We start from the raw sequence: 19490 nt of genomic DNA, 5'->3' as shown, positions 1-19490 counted from the left end.
GTGACAATGAGACCCTGTCTTAGAAGGAATATAAATAACTTAAATGGCTCATAGAAGCGAGACCCTTATAATTTGAGGTAAAGATCTGTAGTACTGCATGAAAAGAGGTGCCTTGGGAACACAGAGGAGTAACAACAGCTGGAGAGTTGAAGAGGTTCCCAGAGGAAGTGATATCTAAGCTGCAATGTTTTATAAAAGGTATCTTATAATACGCTTTTTACTAACCTGAAATGATGAATGTAATCATTTCAAACTAGTACTCAAACTATAATATAAAGACAGGAGATTAAGGTATCAGTTATTAATCAGAAATTAATCTATCCATGGGTAGATTAACAAACAGTATGATCATTCCAGAGGACATCATGAAGTAGTTATATGCTTGCACCTATGCATAGATTGATCATGAATACCAAAGCTACACATGCCAGATTGATATGGTATGTTCTGTTGGAAAATGAGATACCATAAATGGCATTGCTGTTGGTGACATGACCCTCCAACATGCTAAACAAACACTTGGTAAAATTCCAAACAGTAAGAAGTACAATTTTCCCTTGCTTTATATGGTGGTTCAATTCCTAGCAAATTTAGTATATATTTAAAACTACGTGGGTTGGGCACAGTGGCTCACGCCTGTAATCCCAGCACTTTGGGAAGCCAAGGTGGGCGGATCACTTGAGGTTAGGAGCTGGAGACCAGCCTGGCCAGTGATGGTGAAACCTCGTCTCTACTAAAAATACAAAAATTAGCCAGGTGTGGTGGCGGGCGCCTGTAATCCCAGCTACTTGAGAGGCTGAGGTGGAGAATCGCTTGAACCCACGAGGTGGAGGTTGCAGTGAGCCGAGATCATGCCACTGTACTCCAGCCTGAGTGACAGAGCTAGACTCCATCTCAAAAATGAATGAATGAATGAATGAATGACTGAATCCATAGGATGAATACTTTTGTATTTGTATACACAGACAGATAGGTAAAATAACTTTGTTCTTCTCTAGCCTCAGATAATTATAAATAATTTTCCTACTGCCACTATAAAAATGACTGGCAAAACACTCAAAGATAATGCATAGATGGGATAATTTTTTGGTCTGCAGAAATGTCCCACCCATTAAAGATGTCTGGCATCACAAGTCCCTGCCCACTAAATGTCAGTTTAGTCCTTCCTTCCTCCCCATCATTTAGAAAACTAGCAGTGAGGTGATACCACCCTCACTGAGGACCAGTGGACTAGATGAAATCCCAAAACAGATTCTGACATGAAACAAAATGAAAATGTGGGGGTCATAGACCATTTTTAATTTTTGTAAAGTAATACAGGAAAATCATATAGTTGAGTGTTTTTGAATGTCATCCTTTTTTGTTTTTGTTTGTTTGTTTTAACAGATTGGAAACCTCCACCTGCACAAACTGGATGAACTTGACTGCCTTGTAAAGGGCTTGCTGTATATAGACTCTGTCAGTTTCAATGGACAAGCCGAGTGCTATTATTTTGCTAATGCCTCAGAACCTGAGCGATGCCAAAAGATGCCTTTTAACCTGGATGATCCCTATCCACTGCTTGTAGTGAACATTGGCTCAGGAGTCAGTATTTTAGCAGTCCATTCCAAAGACAACTATAAACGAGTGACTGGGACAAGGTAGTGACCTTTTTGGTTGTATTGCTGCATTCACATTGTTTTATACACAGAAGTTATGAAATCAGTATAATAATGTCATTTTCACCAGTAAAAGAGCATGTATTTGCACAACAGCAAATATATATATATATATATATATTTTTTTTTTTTTTTTTTTTTTTTTTTTTAAGTGAAAGAGGGTGCCATGTTGCCCAGGCTGGTCTCGAACTTCTGAGCTCAAGCAATCTGCCTGTCTCGGCCTCCCAAAGTACTGGGATTACAGGCATGAGCCACTGCTCCCAGCCAACAGATAATGTATTTTTATAAGATGTGTATGTCAAGACTCAAACTGAAATTATTAAATGTTTATTAGTCAGCATCAGTTGGGATCAAAATTTCCATAATGGTAAAGTGAATTTTTATCTAGAATGAGTCTAGTAACGTTTTTTCTAGAATTTAACTGGAGCATTTACTTGGAAGCAACAGTGTTCTATTGATTTTAAAACTTTATTATGTTTATATTTTGTTTTTTTTTCCAAAGCATTTTTCTTCTTTACCTATTTTTTGACTTTTTAATAGATATTAATATATGTAAACCCTTAAACTGCAGTATTGGGGAACATTATAATTCATTCTTATAGGATGAATTAATGTGATTTCTTTTTGTGATAACATTAATGTTCCCAAATAGCCCACATACTTTTCTGTAATACCTGAAATACGAATGAGAAATAAGATATAAAACTCATGATTCTTTTTTGTATTTTATCAACTTTTACAGAGGTGAAGATTCCAGTTTAAGGAAGAAAGATTTTCAAATACTTTAGATTAATTTGTGAAAAAAACTCATTTTAATTTTAAAGTAGTAATTCTGTTTAAATTATACTTAATTAGTACTTTATTTTTATGGTGGTTAAAAGTTCACCTCTGTTGTAATTCTCTATGCCAAAGAATTGTACACTGCTGTTACCTTCTTCGGTTAACTCTAAAAGAAGTTCAGTCTGTTAACTAAATCCAACAGTGATTCAGGGGTAGAACTTGCTAGAAATTTAGATGAGACTAGGGAGCAAAGTTTTAGAGTTTAGGAATTAGATATGATTTCATTCTGTGAGCATATCCAGAATAATAGAAGCAAATAAATTTCTGTAATTGACATGTTGGCCAGCTGGACATAAATTTACTCATTGTAGTTATGTGTAGGTCATGTGAAATATTAGTGTATCATGTTGAATTGATTTCATCCATGTCAGGCCAAGTAAAGAAGCCTTTCCCAAAATCATTTCTTGGAAACCATTTAAAATTACAAAGATGGGCATGGTAGTTCATGCCTGTAATTCTAAGACTTTGGGAGGCCAAAGTGGAGGATTGCTTGAGACCAGGAGTTAAGACCAGCCTGGGAAACATAGTGAGACCCTCATCTCTACAAAAATATATACATATATATTAGTCTAGTGTGGTAGTGTGCATTGTAGTCTAGCTGCTGCGGAGGCTGGAACAGGAAGATTGCTTGAGCCCAGGAGTTCAAGGATGCAGTAAGCTATGATCATGGTCACTGCACTCCAGCCTGAGGGACAGAGTGAGACCTTGTCTCAAAAGAAAAATTACAGATTTTCTCTTTGTAATTAATATGGTACTGATTTTTAACATTTATTCATTTTTAATGCACACACAATTTATTTTTGGTAACTACAGAGTGTAAGGTATTAGGTGAAGACTTTGGGAGAGATTTAATAGGTCTGTCCTTTCCTCATGTTTCCACCAAGTGATTTTTTTCTTTGGTTTATTCTTTGATCTAACAAGTTTGGTTTTACTAAACAATTTTTGTTGCCTTCATTATGTTATTTCAGCACTCAGCATTAGTCATAGGTTTTTTTTCTGTGTGTTCATTGAATACATGAATGATCCACCCTTTTACTTTAGAGAAAGAATATAATGTATAAATGCAACTTAGCAAGTTTCTTTATTTTCTTTAGCCTTGGAGGGGGTACCTTTCTGGGTTTATGCAGTTTATTGACTGGCTGTGAAAGTTTTGAAGAGGCTCTTGAAATGGCATCCAAAGGTGATAGCACACAAGCTGACAAGCTGGTCCGTGATATTTATGGAGGAGATTATGAAAGATTTGGTTTGCCAGGTTGGGCTGTAGCATCTAGGTAAGTTTAACATTTTGTGTTATTTAAGTTACAGAAGTTAAGTAATTCAAGTTGCTTATGTTTTTGGAAAGCAATGTAACAGAAAGTTGTAAGGGTGCTTTCTCTTATCCAGTTTAGGTTCCAAGTTTTGAACATTGATGTCATTTAAAAATTAAGTATACATTAAGAAGTTTACCCTGAGTGCACCTTGTAAGAAACTTTTTTTTTTTTAATTTTTGAGTGTCCTTCCAGTGTTTATGCAAATACAAATACATATTTTTACTTTTCTCCCCATATACAAAAGGTAATCTACCATTATATGGCATACTATATATACTCTAAAGTATCCGTATAGAAATCTTTACATGTTGTTGACCTTATTTTATACAGGTGTAGGATAAATTCCCAAAAGTTGGATTGCAAATGCATTTTTGAGATATTGTTAATTATGCAAAAGAGTGGTACTGTTTTTCACTCTCACCAGCAGTAAATGAAAGTGCCTGTTTCACCAGTAGAGTGCTAACTTTTGCATTTTTGCTAATCAGATGGAGAAGTGGTATCTTAATGTAATTTTAATTTACATTTCTCCTACCAACACTGGGGTTAAAAGCCTTGCATATTTTATTTTCTGTGAGTTATTGTTCATGTTCTACTTTTCTGTTGGATTGTTATACAGTTGAATTTATCAGTCTTTTCTTTTATGGCTTCTGGATATTGATTCATAGTAAGTAAGTCTTCTACATTCCAAATATATAAAGGAATAAACCCTTGTTTTCTTCTGATATGTTAGTGGTGGTATTTTTATACTTAAATCTTTGATTTACTTATAGTTTATCTTAGGGTATTTTGTGAGTTACAGATCATGCTTTCATTTTTCAGGTTTTTTGTTTTTTTTTCCAGAAGGCCCTAATGTCTAATAATCCATCTTTATTTCACTGATTTGAGATGGCTTTTTTACATATGCTGGCTTTTCATTCTGTTGATGTACCAGCATTATACTTTCAGCTTTATAGAGGCATGAAAAGTATGTTTTAATCTCTAGAAGGGCTAGTTTCACCCCTTTGCTTGATTTTCTGTATGAACTTGGCAAGAATTTTCTCTATTACAAAAATGTTTTTGGAATCTCAGTAAGTTTACATATTAACTTAGGGACAAATGATATCTTTATAGTAAGTCTTGCTGTTGAAGAACTTAGCTTGTCTGTTTGTTTAAGGCTACTTTTGTGCCTTTCACACATTTAAAAAGGCCTCTCCAAATATGTCCATACATGGCTTTTTAAATTGATTCCTAAATATTTTAAATTTACTGTTCTGTTGTTTATCAGTCTTGTCTCCCATTATGCTTCCTAACCATTGTTGCTTGTGCACCCCAAGTTCTTTGTCAGGGAATCCAGTGCCCTTTGATAGTGGACTTTGTCTCACTCTTCAGTAACATCTCCTGCCTCTCCCTCGCATAGACGCTTCACTCCGACCAAACATCTTGTGATTTCATAGATGTTTTCATTTCTCATTTCTGTGTGCCTTTAACCTTTAGTTGCCTCTGCCTAAGATTTTCCTTCTCATTTTTTCTGGCTTTTTCTGGTCCTTTTGCTCTGAAAGCCCTGCCTCATACCTTCTTAACTTTTTTCTCTTACCACTGTAATAAAAGATTTTTTTTGTTTGTATTTCCAAGGTTAGCCTTTGTTTGGGGTTAGCCTTTGTTTGGATTTTTTCCCTGTTACTGTTAGTGCTTCTCTTGCTGTCTTTTGTATGTAGGCCTGCATTGTCCATTACGATAGCCTCTAGCCACGTAAGGCACTTTGGCATATGAGTGCCACATGTTGAATTGACGATATTTGGATATATTGGCTTAAATGAAATGTACAATTAAAATTAATTTCATTTGTTTATTTTTACCTTTTTAATGTGGCTAATAGAACATATATGAAATTATATATTACTCGTATTTTATTTCTATTGGACAGTGCTGCACTAGACTAATTCACTGTTTGAGGGACTATCTGTCTCCAGCACAAAGCTTGGTATGTCATAAATGTTTCTTGTGACTGAATGAAAAAGAATTTGAAGTTAAAGCTGAGATACTTTTGGAAACATTTTGTAATTTTGGCTAATTTGTTTTGAATCAGATTTAAATGAAGATATTTTGGTAATCTTTGCTTTCTTATAATAACTAACTATGCTTTTTTTGAGATGTCATTTTAACCTTAATTCTTTGAAAGGTATTACTTTACCCTTGCATAGATATTTTTTGTTAGTTTGTTTTGATCTTATCCCTATGTGTTTCTACTTTTTGGTCCTAATTTTATAAAAATATCCAGGTTGTAGATATAGCCGTTAATACGTAAAATGTTGCTTGTTATCAGCAGATTTGACTTTATTTTTCATTTTTCTGCAGTTTTGGGAATATGATTTATAAGGAGAAGCGAGAATCTGTTAGTAAAGAAGATCTGGCAAGAGCTACTTTAGTTACTATCACCAATAACATTGGTTCTGTGGCACGAATGTGTGCTGTTAATGAGGTAAAAAAAACAAAAAACACAAAACTTGAATTATCAAAAATGTGAATTGGAGTCCTATATACACCTAGCAGGGCTTCTTCACTTTCCCTAAGGAGGCCTCTGGGATTGAGATGTAACCCATTAAATGCCAAGACTCATTAGGTATATATGTTACGTACCCAGTTGCTATATTACTTTTAAAGAAAGTAGCAGATAATTCAAATTGAAATAGGAGAAATTTATTCAGAATTTTTTTTTCAGAAAAACACAACCTAAATCCCTTGAGGATGTGAAAGAAAGTTCTAAGCATAAGACATTTTGAGATACTTTGTGAAAGCATTTTTTTTAGTCTTAATTTTGCATTTGGAAGGCAGCTATGCTCACCACTATACCACCAGTGTTTAATGTTGCATTTGATTAGTGAAATTCTTGGAAGTTTTCTTACTGCCCTCGGCTTCTTTACAGTGCTGCCTTGTTGCATATGGATCAAGCAGCATTGTACAGGGCTATGAAGGCATTGAGACCTGTTCTTCATGATATTTGAGTGGTGTTTATTGTTCCAAGAAAAGTATGAAAAGCATATACTGTTAGATTGACCATATAGTTGGGATTCTTTGTTTGGAAGAGAATATATATATTTAATTCTAGCTTCCTTATATAATAATAGATATATTTGCCCGTTTAATTTTTATAAATATCAAATACTTTAAATGGATTGGGAAGTATGCTTTTCGAAGGAACCCTTCATTTGTTCATTCATTCATTTATTCATTGAGTAAATATTTACTGATTACCAGATGCCAGACATTGTTCTGGGTATTTGGAACATATTAATGAAGAAAACAAAGATCTGGCTTTGTGGAGCTTGCATTCATTCTAGTGACATATTAAGTAAATTGTGTAGTGTGTATTAGGTGATAAATGCTATTTTTTTAAAAAGAGACCATCAAACAGGATAAAGAGGATTGGGAATAGGGCAGAGAGTGGTGGAGGACAAATTGCCAAGTAATTGAGTGGTTAAAGGAAAGCTTTATTGAAAATGTGATTCTTAGGCAGAGGTTTGAAGGAGGTGAGGGGGAAACTGTGCATGTAGACATTTTGGGGAGAAAGCTTCCAGCAGAGAGAACAAATCTGCAAATCCTCTGAATTATTCTATATTTAAATCCAGAACTTGGTCTCATCAGTTTTTTAATAACTTAGAAACTTAAGTGTTAGTTGGTTAATGGAGTTACTAGTAGGCCATGTTGGGAGCTGACAACAATTTGAGACCTTTATTCTTAGCCCTTTATGTCTAAATTTCCACTGACCAATTGAGTTAACAATAATTTAGGCCATGGTTTACAGTATCCCAACTTATGTACAAAGATTTCTACTCAAAAGTCAATATAGTGTGAGAGTTGAAATAAGTTTTCTGGTGATTCAAACACCAGTTCCCCTGTGTAAGATTTCCTAATCATAGAGATAATCTAAGAAACCAAATTAGTGTGGAATCTTTGCAGAGAGAGAATGATTTGATGAATCAGGGAGGGGACGGAGAAAGAATGCTAGAATCCTAGGGGAATGCACATGCCAGTACCCCAGTCAGTATTACTCTCCAATTCTGTAGAATCCACAGTTGTATGTCATTGTTCAACATGCATTGCAATGTGTGGGCCAAGTTTGCTACTTATCAACTAAATGCATTTTATAGTACTTAGCATGTTTTGATTTTTTTTTTTTAATCACATCAGTAATGTGTCTCCAAATGACTTTGTAAGGGGGCTATTTATTGGCCATTTTCAAAAACAAATCTCACCTGAAATCATCTGCTAGGGTCTTTCTGGAACCTTTTTTAAAAAGTAGACTTTATTTTTTAGATCAGTTTCAGGTTCACGTAAAATTAAGTGGAAAGCTCAGTGAGTTCCCATATACCACCTTCCATACACACACAGCCCACTTCCATCCTCAGCATCCCATAGTAGAGTGATCATGTGTTACAGTCCATAACCCTGTGCACACATCATCATCACCCAAAGTCCATAATTTAGGGTTCTCTCTTGGTGTTACATGTTTTGTGGATTTTGGATGATGTGTGCAGAACTAATTTTTAAATACTCAGGATTATACAGCTATATGCCAGGAATGTGGTAGGTGTTATACTAATAAAGGGTAGTTGTTTTTTTGCATTTTTAAATAAATAAATATTTAGAAACCTTTTATATTTTAAAATCTATTATTTTTACAAGTTTTTTCTTTGTTCTTTTCTTTTAGAAAATAAACAGAGTTGTCTTTGTTGGAAACTTCTTACGTGTCAATACCCTCTCAATGAAACTTTTGGCATATGCACTGGATTACTGGTCAAAAGGTCAACTAAAAGCATTGTTTCTAGAACATGAGGTATGGTAGGAAAATGTTTTTTGTGAATTTTAATAGCATGTTTTTTAAGAGACAGGGTCTTGCTCTGTCACTCAGGCTTGAGTTTAGTGGCACAATGATGGCTTACTGCAGCCTCTTCCTCCTGGGCTCATCAGTCCTCCCACCTCAGCCTCCCAAGTAGCTGGGACCACAGGTATGCACCACTGTGCCCAGCTAATTTATTTTTATTAATATTTTTTGTGGAGACAGGATCACTCTTTGTTGCCCAGGCTGGTCTGGAACTCCTGGCCTCAAGCAATCCTTTATAGGTGTGAGCCACCGTGCCCAGCCTTAAGTAGTAGAATATTGGTTCCTTCGCTTCAGTTTCAGTTGTGGGGAAGAGAATTACAATAACCTGTTAGGCACCCCCAAATTTTTTTGTATTCATTTACTACATGCAGTTAAATTCTGATCTGAGCAATTATCAGTCCATATAATGTTTTGGATTAACTTAACTTGAATCATTTTGTGATCAAAGTCAAATGGCTGTATCATTACAAATTAGTAACAGAGATTCAAATTATTCTGCTCTTAAAAGCTTCCATGTCTTGGCTGGGTACGGTGGCTCACGCCTGTAATCCCAGCACTTTGGGATGCCAAGGCGGGCAGATCACGAGGTCAGGAGATCAAGACCATCCTGGCTAACACGGTGAAACCCCGTCTCTACTAAAAATACAAAAAAAATTAGCCAGGCGAGGTGGCGGGCGCCTGTAATCCCAGCTACTCGGGAGGCTGAGGCAGGAGAATGGTGTGAACCCCAGGGGGCGGAGCCTGCAGTGAGCTGAGATCACGCCACTGCACTCACTCCAGCACTCCAGCACTCCAGCCTGGGTGATAGCGAGACTGTCTCAAAAAAAAAAAAAAAAAGCTTCCGTGTCTCATTGTCACTGCTCACACAATACAAATCAGAATGGTGTGCCCTTGTGCAATTCCACATGGCATGCAGTGAGAGTGTCAGGCACAGTCACAGGAAGTTAGTTTATTAAGTAAAGGGGAGAGGGTGCAGAATTGCTGTTACAGTCCTGGAAGCTTTAGTGTCTAAAGGCCACACTTTTAGAATACGTATTTCAGTGTGAGCCTATAGTCCCAGCTATTCAAGAGGCTGAGATGGGAGGACCATGTGAGCCCAGGAATTCAAGGCCAGCCTGGGCAAAATAGTGAGTCCATGTCTCTAAAAATAATAATAATAAATAAAAATACATATTTCAAAGGTGTGTAGACATAAGAATACAGATTCAGAAAATTTTTTATAATAGTTAACAACGCAGAAATTGGTAGGTTTCCAAATATTATTAAACAAATAGATTGTGCATAGTTGTGTGTTCTCAAGTGGTTAATATTATATGCTAACTTAAAAGCTGTACTACATAACAGTTATTTTTAAATTACACAGGGATACTTTGGAGCAGTTGGTGCACTTCTTGGGCTGCCAAATTTCAGCTAAAGCATCAGGTCTCTCTCTCTGCTAATAAATGTCATCCAAGAGGAACTAAAACCAGAGGCATTATTACTGCATTGTTTGTCACTGGGAACCAAAGGATAAAAGAGTAGCATAAGCTGCTGAATGTTGCCATATTAAAGGAGAGAACTTGGTAACGTGAAGTATTTCTCGTTGAAATGCTTTCCCTTTTGTATATAGCCAGTGTTAAATCGTTAAATGCAATACAGCCTCTGATTATTGAGCTTCCTCTTAAAAAGATTTTTTTATTTTATGTAGCCAACATTGCAGTACTGTATGCTCAAACACAAATCTTAAAGTCTCGGAACTGTTTAGCTTATGAAAATAATCGACTCTGAATATTTGTTACAAGTCTGTTTTATGTGTTTTGATTACTAGTGAGCAGAAAATAACATACCCTGTATTCAAAATTACTGAAATGGCAATCAAAGATGATCATTTTTATGTGATTTTAGAAATGTTAAGGCAATACTACTAATTATTGTAGGTTTTTTTTAACATATCACCCAAAGCATGTATGTGATCTTTCCCCATTAGTATCTTTTTCTCAAATGCCATAATTAACTGAAATACTATTATTAAATTTTCATGAGAATTCTAAAATGAATCCTGGGAAATGCACATTTGGTGATGTTGCACTTTCTGTATTTTACAGGAATTAGTCAATACATGTTGAAATGTTTAACATTTTAAGATTGGAGGCTTAATTACTGGGAGTCTGTCTAATGAAGTCCTGGGACTATTGTAATGGAATATGATTTGAGTTCACTGTGCTCTTTTTGTTTGTTTGTTTGTTTGTTTTGGTCATATGTACATTCAGACCTTTAATTTAAAACAACCACAATAACATTAATAATAGAAAATTCATCTGTAAATATTCACAATCTAGTCACTGAAAAATGGGAAAACCTCTACCATGCCTTATTATTACCCTTTGCTGTTTGAGGAGCCAGAAATAGAGGTGCAATTAGAGGACGGTCACTTTTTCCAACAAAACCCACTCCATAGCCATGTGGATTTTTATCCAAAGGCTCAACAACAAGAGGGAATGGTGAGACCTGAAAGCTAAAGTACTGTTATTGGCAAGGGTTTGAAATATGTAAGAACCTAGGAGGGAAAGGAAGATTGAGCAACACAGGAAAAGGGGAAGAGAGGCTGAGTGTCACCAAGGTCCAAACTCCATTTATAAAAATACTGCAAAACCAGGAGTTGGTGGTAGAAGTGCACATGATCCATGGCAGGAGTAAATCTCTCCACCTCCTCTAACTCTCTGAAAACTCTAGAGTTGGAGCCAGTCTTCCATTTGCTTCTTATCCCCTTAAAAGAATGCCTTCCACTTCCCAACAGCCCCCATCAAGGGACCCCAAGAGGCCACCATGCTCTTATCTCACACTTTCTTTCCTATTCCCCTTGCCTGAATCTGGAGTGGGGTTGAGCCCTCTGCCTTCAACCTTAAGATTTAGGAAGTTCTTTCCCCAACTGTCTAACTTGGAAAGGTAGATGAGTCTGAATTTTGAAGTAACGAATGCAAATTCCACTCAGCAGAGGCAATGTTATTTATGTACATAGGGATAGTGGAATGAGTTTTAATAGATTCTGTCCAAAAGGGGTTTGTTCCTCTTATTTCCTCTATGTAGGAAGTTGTGTCTTAGGCAACTTTATCAGTATCAATGGAAAAATGATAGGCACTACAATGAAATGGCAGGATGCCAATATGAGATATTTCAGGAATAATAAGAAATACAGTTTGTTTGTATAAAATAAACTATCTCAAATAAGAAAGTTTTCAACAACAGTGATAGTGTTCATTTGTAAGAGAGAGTTCTAGAACTTTGATGTCCAGTGCAGTAGCCACTACCCATATGTAGCTGTTGAGCATTTGAAATATGGTTAGTCCAAATTGAGACGTGCTCTAAAGGACAATAAAAGGTTAAATATCTCCTAATTTTTTTGTATTGATTACATGTTGAAATGTTAACATTGGAAATATTGGGTTAAAGAAAAATACACAATTAAAATGAATCTTGGCCAGGCGCGGTGGCTCACGCCTCTAATCCCAGCACTTTGAGAGGCCAGGGTGGGCAGGTCACCTGAGGTCAGGAGTTCGAGACCAGCCTGGCCAGTGTGGCAAAACCCTGCCTACTAAAAATACAAAAATTAGCCAGGCATGGTGGTGCGTACCTGTAGTCCCAGCTACTTGGGAGGCTGAGGCAGGAGAATTGCTTGAACCCAGGAGGAGGAGGCTGCAGTGAGCTGAGATTGTGCCACTGCACTCCAGCCTGGGCGACAGAGTGAGACTCTGTCTCAAAAAAAAAAAAAGGAATCATCTGTTTCCAATTATTTTTAAATGTGCTTACTAGAAAAGATAAAAATCACACATGGTTCACATTTGATTGCTATTAAGACAGCACCGTTAAGAACATAGAGCTTTGAGGCATTGTGGTATTAGAACCAAATCTATTTACCACAGTGAGCTTACAGGGAGTTACTTGAGATCTTAATAAAAAATTAACAATCTTTGGCAGCCTTCATTATGATTTTGTGTTCTTATTATTCCAGTAATTCTAGATTACATATGGGAAAAGCTAAGAGCCACAGTGGTGAGATAGTTGCTCACTCTAGCAGGTAATTTCAGTTTGAAAGGATAAAATATATGAATCATAGTTCACATTAACCAAAGTACAGTGATGAAATAACTTAGACTCTGACCATTCCATTTTTTCTTAAAGATTGCCCTAAATCAGTAGATGCTAATACAGTATTTGCCACAGGTATAAAACTTGTAGTTACTATCATTCAGTTAAGATTCTTATCTGTACAGATATACAAATCAGAAACTTTTAAAATAAATTGAACTAATGGAATTTTGGCTCCAATATTTAGTCACTACAATGGAAATATTAAAGCAAGGAACATGAAGTCATTGTAGGGTTTTAAAATGGCTACTGACTGATAATGAATTCAGAGTTTCAAACAGTCTCAATTCTAAAAACTTAACTTTACATGCTTTTCCTCCTAAATAACCACTCTAATAATTCATACATTCATATCTTTAGGTAAAGAAAACTGAATTTTAAACAGTTGAGGCTGGGTGCAGTGGCTCATGCCTGTAATCGAATATAAGGACTTGAGTATAAAATTTGAAAACTACATGGGGAAATGTCTTTATCATGCATCTCTTGATAGTCTACTGAAAACTATTAAGTAAACCTGTGGTCTGTAAACAAAAAAACGCATAGTGATACTTACCTTGTGTAATGTAAACAATTTTTTAAGCTCTTTAAAGTACATCTAGATTTACTGGTAATGTATAGAAGTCAGTTTTATCCCCAAGCATTTCTACTTCCTAAACCATTAGCAAGAGTCTCAAAACAACTCCACTAAACTATTGGACCTCCAGTGTTAACTTGCCAACATAAAAATCTGAAAAACTTTGTAATCACTATCAAAAATACAAAAGAGAGAATAAATTCCCAGGTAAAAGGCTTTACAAATTTTGGAACTATTATGCTTTTGTTTACTAAACATTGATCCTTTTAGTAATTCTGCAGTATTGCCTCAGACTCCCACAAAGTTTCAAAATAGCTCATCTATTAGATTCCTGTAACATTTATTTGGGATAAACGTGGTTTTGTTGCTGTTGTTCATAATAGAATAAAATATTTAGCTTTGATGGTTCAGATGTAATACAAAGAAATAACTAAGTTTGGGCCTGAGATAAATGTGGTAAAGCAAGAACGCAGAGATGCTGTAATGATGAGTGAGTTTTATAGCATTACTGAGGACCTGAAAACTTGCTGCCAAGGACGCTTTGAAGGTTTTGTTGGCCGGAAGAAGTGTCTCTGGAATCCCACTCCTAGCTCTTCTTGAATATTTGAAAAGAATTAGATAAGGCCCATGGGGACCCAGGTCACCCCACCTCTTCTTTTCAGTTTGGCTACAACATTGGAGTCATCAGTGCTCCTGAGACAGTCATATAGGACTTTCTCAGTTACACTTTGAAAGAGAGGTCAGAAGACTCTCCCTCTGAGGTTTTGCTCATGTCCCCCTGGCCCTTGTCTGTGGCCATCTTCCCCAATGGTGATATGATTGGCTCCTTTCTGTTGCACTCTTCGTCAACCACTTTGGCAGGTGCAATTCAATGCTTATCATAATTTGTTGGCTATCACTGGTTGCCTTATGGGATTCTGCAGACATGCTGAGTTGGTTGAAATGCTGATCCTGGGCCACTAGATTACTGGCTTGTAATGCGGACTCTGCACAAGTTTTGTGCCCATGTACATTGGAGAGATCTCACCTACTCCCCTTTGGGGTACCTTTAGTGCTCTCAACCAGCTGGGCGTCATTGTTGGTATTCTGGAGATCCAGATCTTTGGTCTGGAGTTCATCTTGGGGTCTGAAGAGCTATGCCCAGTGATACTGGGCTTTACCATCCTTCCAGCTGTCCTATAAAGTGTAGCCCTTCCATTTTGCCCTGGAAGTCATAAGTTTTTGCTCATTAACAGAAAGGAAGAGTACTAATGAGATCCTTCAGCAATTGTAGGGGACTCAGGATGTGTCCCAGGACATCTAGGAGATAAGAGTGCTAGGATGATACAAGAAAAGCAAGTCACTACACTGGTGCTCTTTAGAGTACCCAGCTACCAACAACCCACTGTCATTTCCATCATGCTCCAGCTCGCTCAGTAGCTCTCTGGAATCAGTGTTGTCTTCTATTACTCAATGAGAATCTTCAAGGATGCAGGTGTTGAGAAGCCAATCTATAGATTAGTGCAGGAGTGGTTAATATTATCTTCTTGACTGTAGTCTCTCTGTTTCTGGTTGAAAGGGCAGGAAGGACTTTACATATGATAAGGTCTTGAGGTATGGTGTTTTGTTCTGTCCTCATGATTGTTTCTTTGTTATTAAAGGATGAGTATGGTGGGATGAGCTTTGTCTGTAGTGGGGCTGTCTTGGTCTTTGTGGCCTTCTCTGAAGTTGGACCAGGCTCCGTTCCCTGGAATACTGTGGCCACACTCTTCAGTTTGCAATAGCAGTGGCTGGTTGCTCCAACTGGACCTCCAACTTTCTAGTTGGATTGCTCTTCCTGAACAATTATTATCTAGTTTAAGTGTGTTGTTGCTTTAGGGTCATGGCATGCTTATGTATTTCTGTTACCATCTGACCATGGTACTATGCCAAGTTCTCTTAGGGGACCTGAATCTTTCCAGTAGACCACATTTGAGAGAGTATGAGTCAACTGGGCACAGTTCCCAACAACCCAAAATACATACGTACTTCACTGAAGCAGATCTCATGATTCCATTGACTTCATTTCTAAAATTGGACTTTGAGCAGCCAATTTCTAAGGATTAAAAAGAAACTTTAATGCATTGTAGACCTCTGTACACAGAAAAATCTTTGTAACTTTTGGGCTTAATTTTCATTCTTAAAAAATCTGGTAACTTTTTCAAATGCAACCACTGTCAGTTTGCTGTGAGGCTAGGCAAACAACACAAGATATAGAATTTCCCATCACCACCACCCTGACCCCGCGAGAAAATTGCCTTTTAATTAGAGACTTGTAGAACTAGTGCCTTTTAAGTTCTACACTCATCTTTTCCAAAGACTGTTAGTAAACTTGCCGTGTAATTTGACGTGGCAGTTCCTTGCTCAGCTACTCTAAATAAAGTTGGAAATTAGGTGGTCTCTTAGTTTGGGTAAAGTCAGTACTATTGCCAGTAATATACATGGTAATTGAAAGCCCTTAAAGTGGTTCAGATTATTTGCCAAATATTAGACTCTATAAAAATTTCTGAGGTTTTTTTTTCTTTTACCTTTGAGTGTACATGTGATTGCTATAATGTAAATACCAGTCCCTTAAAGACTTTCTATAAGCAGAATGATGCAGCACAAAGTGGAAAGGTTTTCCTCTTATTCCAGCAGTATTCTTGCCTTCAAAGAGTAGTCCATCTTGCCTTGATTTTTAAGGTTGTTTTCTTGGATGGAAAGCTTAACTGGATAGTAATTTCCATATGTTCTTTATAACCACTCTGTATATTATAAGCAAAGTTTTTTCATATTGTATCTTTTTCTGTTGAGCACTTTATGCATTTTAGTCTATTGCATTTGAGAATGTAGTTTAGAAATTCTTTCACTGTTTAAAGCCATGTGAAAACTGATAGAGGATAATGAAAATGAGTGTACATTATTTTGAATTTAACTTAACTGTTTTATGGTGGGTGTGAACAAAACATTAGAAATATATTATCTTTTTGTGATAATACTCTCTGACCTCACTTAAAGTGATCTGCCATGAGGTATCCATGATCAAGTTTATGTTTATTCTAATACCTAAGGAATTCAGCCAACTTTGTTTCTATCATCAGATAATCTCAGAAAATAGTGTGTTTTATCTGTATTACTGCCTCTTTTCAATATTTAAGAGAATAATTGTCTTCTGGTTTCTACTGAGCCTAGTAATAATCACTAAAGACCTAAAAAAGTAATTCTTTCCTTCTGTTAAGAGTATTTGGATAGCCCATTCACGATAATGGTGGTGTGAAAATGAATCATCCCAGCTTTTCTGACATATCTAAATTTTGAATAATTAATTTCCACTTCCAAAAAATTCAAATGTTTTCTCAAAGCAGTCACTACTTATTTGCATTAGTCCTGCATATTCAGTGAATGTGAGGTCATATTTGGTATTGTATTAAAAGTAGTGTTGGTCACTGGTCTTGCCTCTTTGAACATTATTTTTATTTATAAAATGAGGGAGTTGGTTTGTTATGGTGGGAAATGAGTCAGTTTTCAGGGTCCTGAGAAAGTTGCTTCATTCATGGATGCGTTTGAGATAACTAAAGTAATTTTTTTTTTTTCAGGTATTTGGTGTCATGTTTTGGAGTTAATATTTAGTGCTTATATAATTTTAAGTTATTACATAATTTGTATTGGTATATATTTGATAGGTACTAAGTGTTGGATTCTCACCAAACCAGTAGAATGGTATTCTCTTAATATGTCATTGCCTGTAATGGCCACGTAGATATACCTTAAAATAATACGAAAGGTTTTATATGTATATTAAAATGTTTGTACTTTTAAATCTGTAAAGGTTATCTGGAATTTTTACTGTGTTAACTTCAGAATTATATGGGCATTACGACTTTTTCATTGTACAAAAAATTATTCATAAATGTTAGAATACAGATGTTCCTTGACTTAACAATAGGGTTATGTTCCAGTAGACCCATTGTAAATTGAAAATACCGTAAGTTGAAAATACATTTAATACGCCTAACCTACTGAACATCCCAGCTTAGCCTAGCCTATCTTAAATGTGTTCTGAACACTTAACGTTGGCCTTTAGCTGGGCAAAATCATCTAATACAAAACCTATTTTATAATGAAGTGTTTAATATCTCAAATAAGAGTATTGTACAACATCGTTAGCCCAGGATAATATCAGAATACAAAATTTGAAGTACAGTTTTTAACTGAATCTGTATTGCTTTTGCCCCATTATAAAGTTGAAAAACCATAAGTCAAACCATTGTTAAGTCGGACTGTTTGTGTTACATATATTTGGGATTTTTTAGTGGCCCTTTTTAAAAAGCTGTTTCTTATTTCTGATCATTGTGAGTGGGGATAGATGTGGGAAGAACCATGTCTCTACTAAAAATACAAAAAATAGCCAGGCTTGTTGGCACACACCTATAGTCCCGGCTACTCGGGAGACTGAGGCAGGAGAATCGCTTGAACCGGGAGGCAGAGGGCAGATCATGCCACTGTATTCCAGCCTGGGCAACAGAGTAAGACTGTCTCAAAAATAAATGAATGAATGAATGAATGAATACTATGAGCTGATACTGGGATTTCAGGTACCACAGTTTGTGCTGAATGATATGTTTGGGGTAAATCAGTTTTTTTCTTATAGAATTTCGGTGTTTTTGCTGCAACTGCCACTAATTTTGCATTTAAAAGAACAAAAGAGGAATGTATTTTTCAAAGGAGTGAATGAGGTTAAAATCAAGATTTTGAATGGTATAAATATGCAACTAATTCAGTTGTAGGATATTATTACATTTTTTATTTCTAAATATGTTTCTTTCATACATTGCAGTGCTTACAGTTCCAACAGCTTTCCAAGAAAACATTTCCATGTTTGTGTTATTTGTAAAGTGTACGTAAATAACGTAAAATAATTTGGGATTATTTCAACTTTACATTGTATGTCTGAATTTCATCGATGTTGTACCTGGCTCGGTCAATAGTTGTCACAGGTATTAAGCCATTTTGGAATTTGCCACTTTTTTCTGGGTAACCTGTTTTAGTTTAGTTTATAGCATTTAGAAACAGAAGGTAACTTTATAGAAGTAACACCAATATCCTAGTCTGCTTGCCCCGAATATAACTAATAGTATTAGGATGTAAGCGATATTAAGATGGTTTTTATTATTTTTTATACACTGTGTGCTTTTACTTTTTATTTAAACTACAGCACAAAACTCATTTTTTAACTAAAATTGAATGGCGTTTATCTTAATGACCAGTTATTGACCAAAGCGTACTCAGAAGATGTTATTATGTCCCAATCTAAGGAATCCTTTAATTTGGGGATTAATTTTACTTACACATGCCATTTCAGTTTAAGTTGCCTCATTCTATTACATCATTCTTGTCAAGTCTAAGCTTTATCATGTCTGAATTCTTTTAACACTGAATCTGTGATGTAAAAATGTATGATGTGCCATAAATTTTATTCATAATAAACTAAGTTATAGCCTATTGTAATCTGTAAAACATTTCTTGTAAATTACCTAATTTATTTTTTCATTTATGTACAGTATTTTATGTAAATTTGAAAAATGTTTGCCATGGCGCATTCTGTAAACATTCCCGTATTCTTTTCCTTAATGCTTACTTGCATGAAGGTAACTTGGGTTTTGCTTGTTTGTATTGGATAACCATTAAGCCAACTTCAGTTTCTCTGCCTTTTTTTCTGTAGTTTAACCATTTCTAATTTTGTTCATATTCTAAATAGATGTTAGAATCATACTTTTTATTTTCTACTTTCTAAATAAATTATCTAAGTTGTTTACTATGTGTACCTTTTTATTATTTACCTTACATATTCCCACATTTTCACTGTGATTAAATGCAAGGTTGTGGTTAGTTCTGTGAGAGCAAGAACTTTGTAAAGTCTTGTTCACCTCTAGATCCCCAGTACCTGGCACAGAGAAGGCATTGATGAAATTCAGGGCTTGCATTTATTAAGATGTGAAAACTTGCCCCCCTGAGACCATGTTATCCTGCATCAGAAATGAATGTTGTTGGCTTTTTGGTTTTGGGTTTGTTTTTGGTTTTTTTTATATAGTCTCTTTGTTGACTGAGCTGGCGTGTAGTAGTGC

General features: G+C 35.8%; 1 protein-coding gene, 1 non-coding gene and 1 pseudogene across 2 annotated transcripts in view; all 3 read left to right on the top strand.

Moving 5' to 3' along the window:
* PANK3 (pantothenate kinase 3) overlaps positions 1–19180 on the top strand; it is a 31160-nt gene extending 11980 nt beyond the window's left edge. Inside the window, exons 3-7 of the mRNA XM_004042963.5 lie at positions 1387–1640; positions 3593–3769; positions 6143–6266; positions 8496–8621; positions 10033–19180. Coding sequence (XP_004043011.1) covers positions 1387–1640; positions 3593–3769; positions 6143–6266; positions 8496–8621; positions 10033–10083 — 732 coding nt within the window. The 3' untranslated portion in view covers positions 10084–19180. The remainder of the gene's footprint in view (positions 1–1386; positions 1641–3592; positions 3770–6142; positions 6267–8495; positions 8622–10032) is intronic.
* MIR103 (microRNA mir-103) lies at positions 6688–6765 on the top strand. Its single transcript, NR_106237.1, has one exon. It is a non-coding gene; the product is annotated as a microRNA mir-103 (primary transcript).
* On the top strand, positions 13977–19180 carry LOC101129668 (solute carrier family 2, facilitated glucose transporter member 3-like; annotated as a pseudogene).
* Positions 19181–19490: the final 310 nt, after the last annotated feature.

This window comes from Gorilla gorilla, chromosome 4 (genome assembly GCF_029281585.2).
Source record: "Gorilla gorilla gorilla isolate KB3781 chromosome 4, NHGRI_mGorGor1-v2.1_pri, whole genome shotgun sequence".
NCBI lineage: Eukaryota > Metazoa > Chordata > Mammalia > Primates > Hominidae > Gorilla > Gorilla gorilla.
Note: the sequence above shows the minus strand (reverse complement) of the source record. Positions and strands in the feature narration are given on the sequence as shown.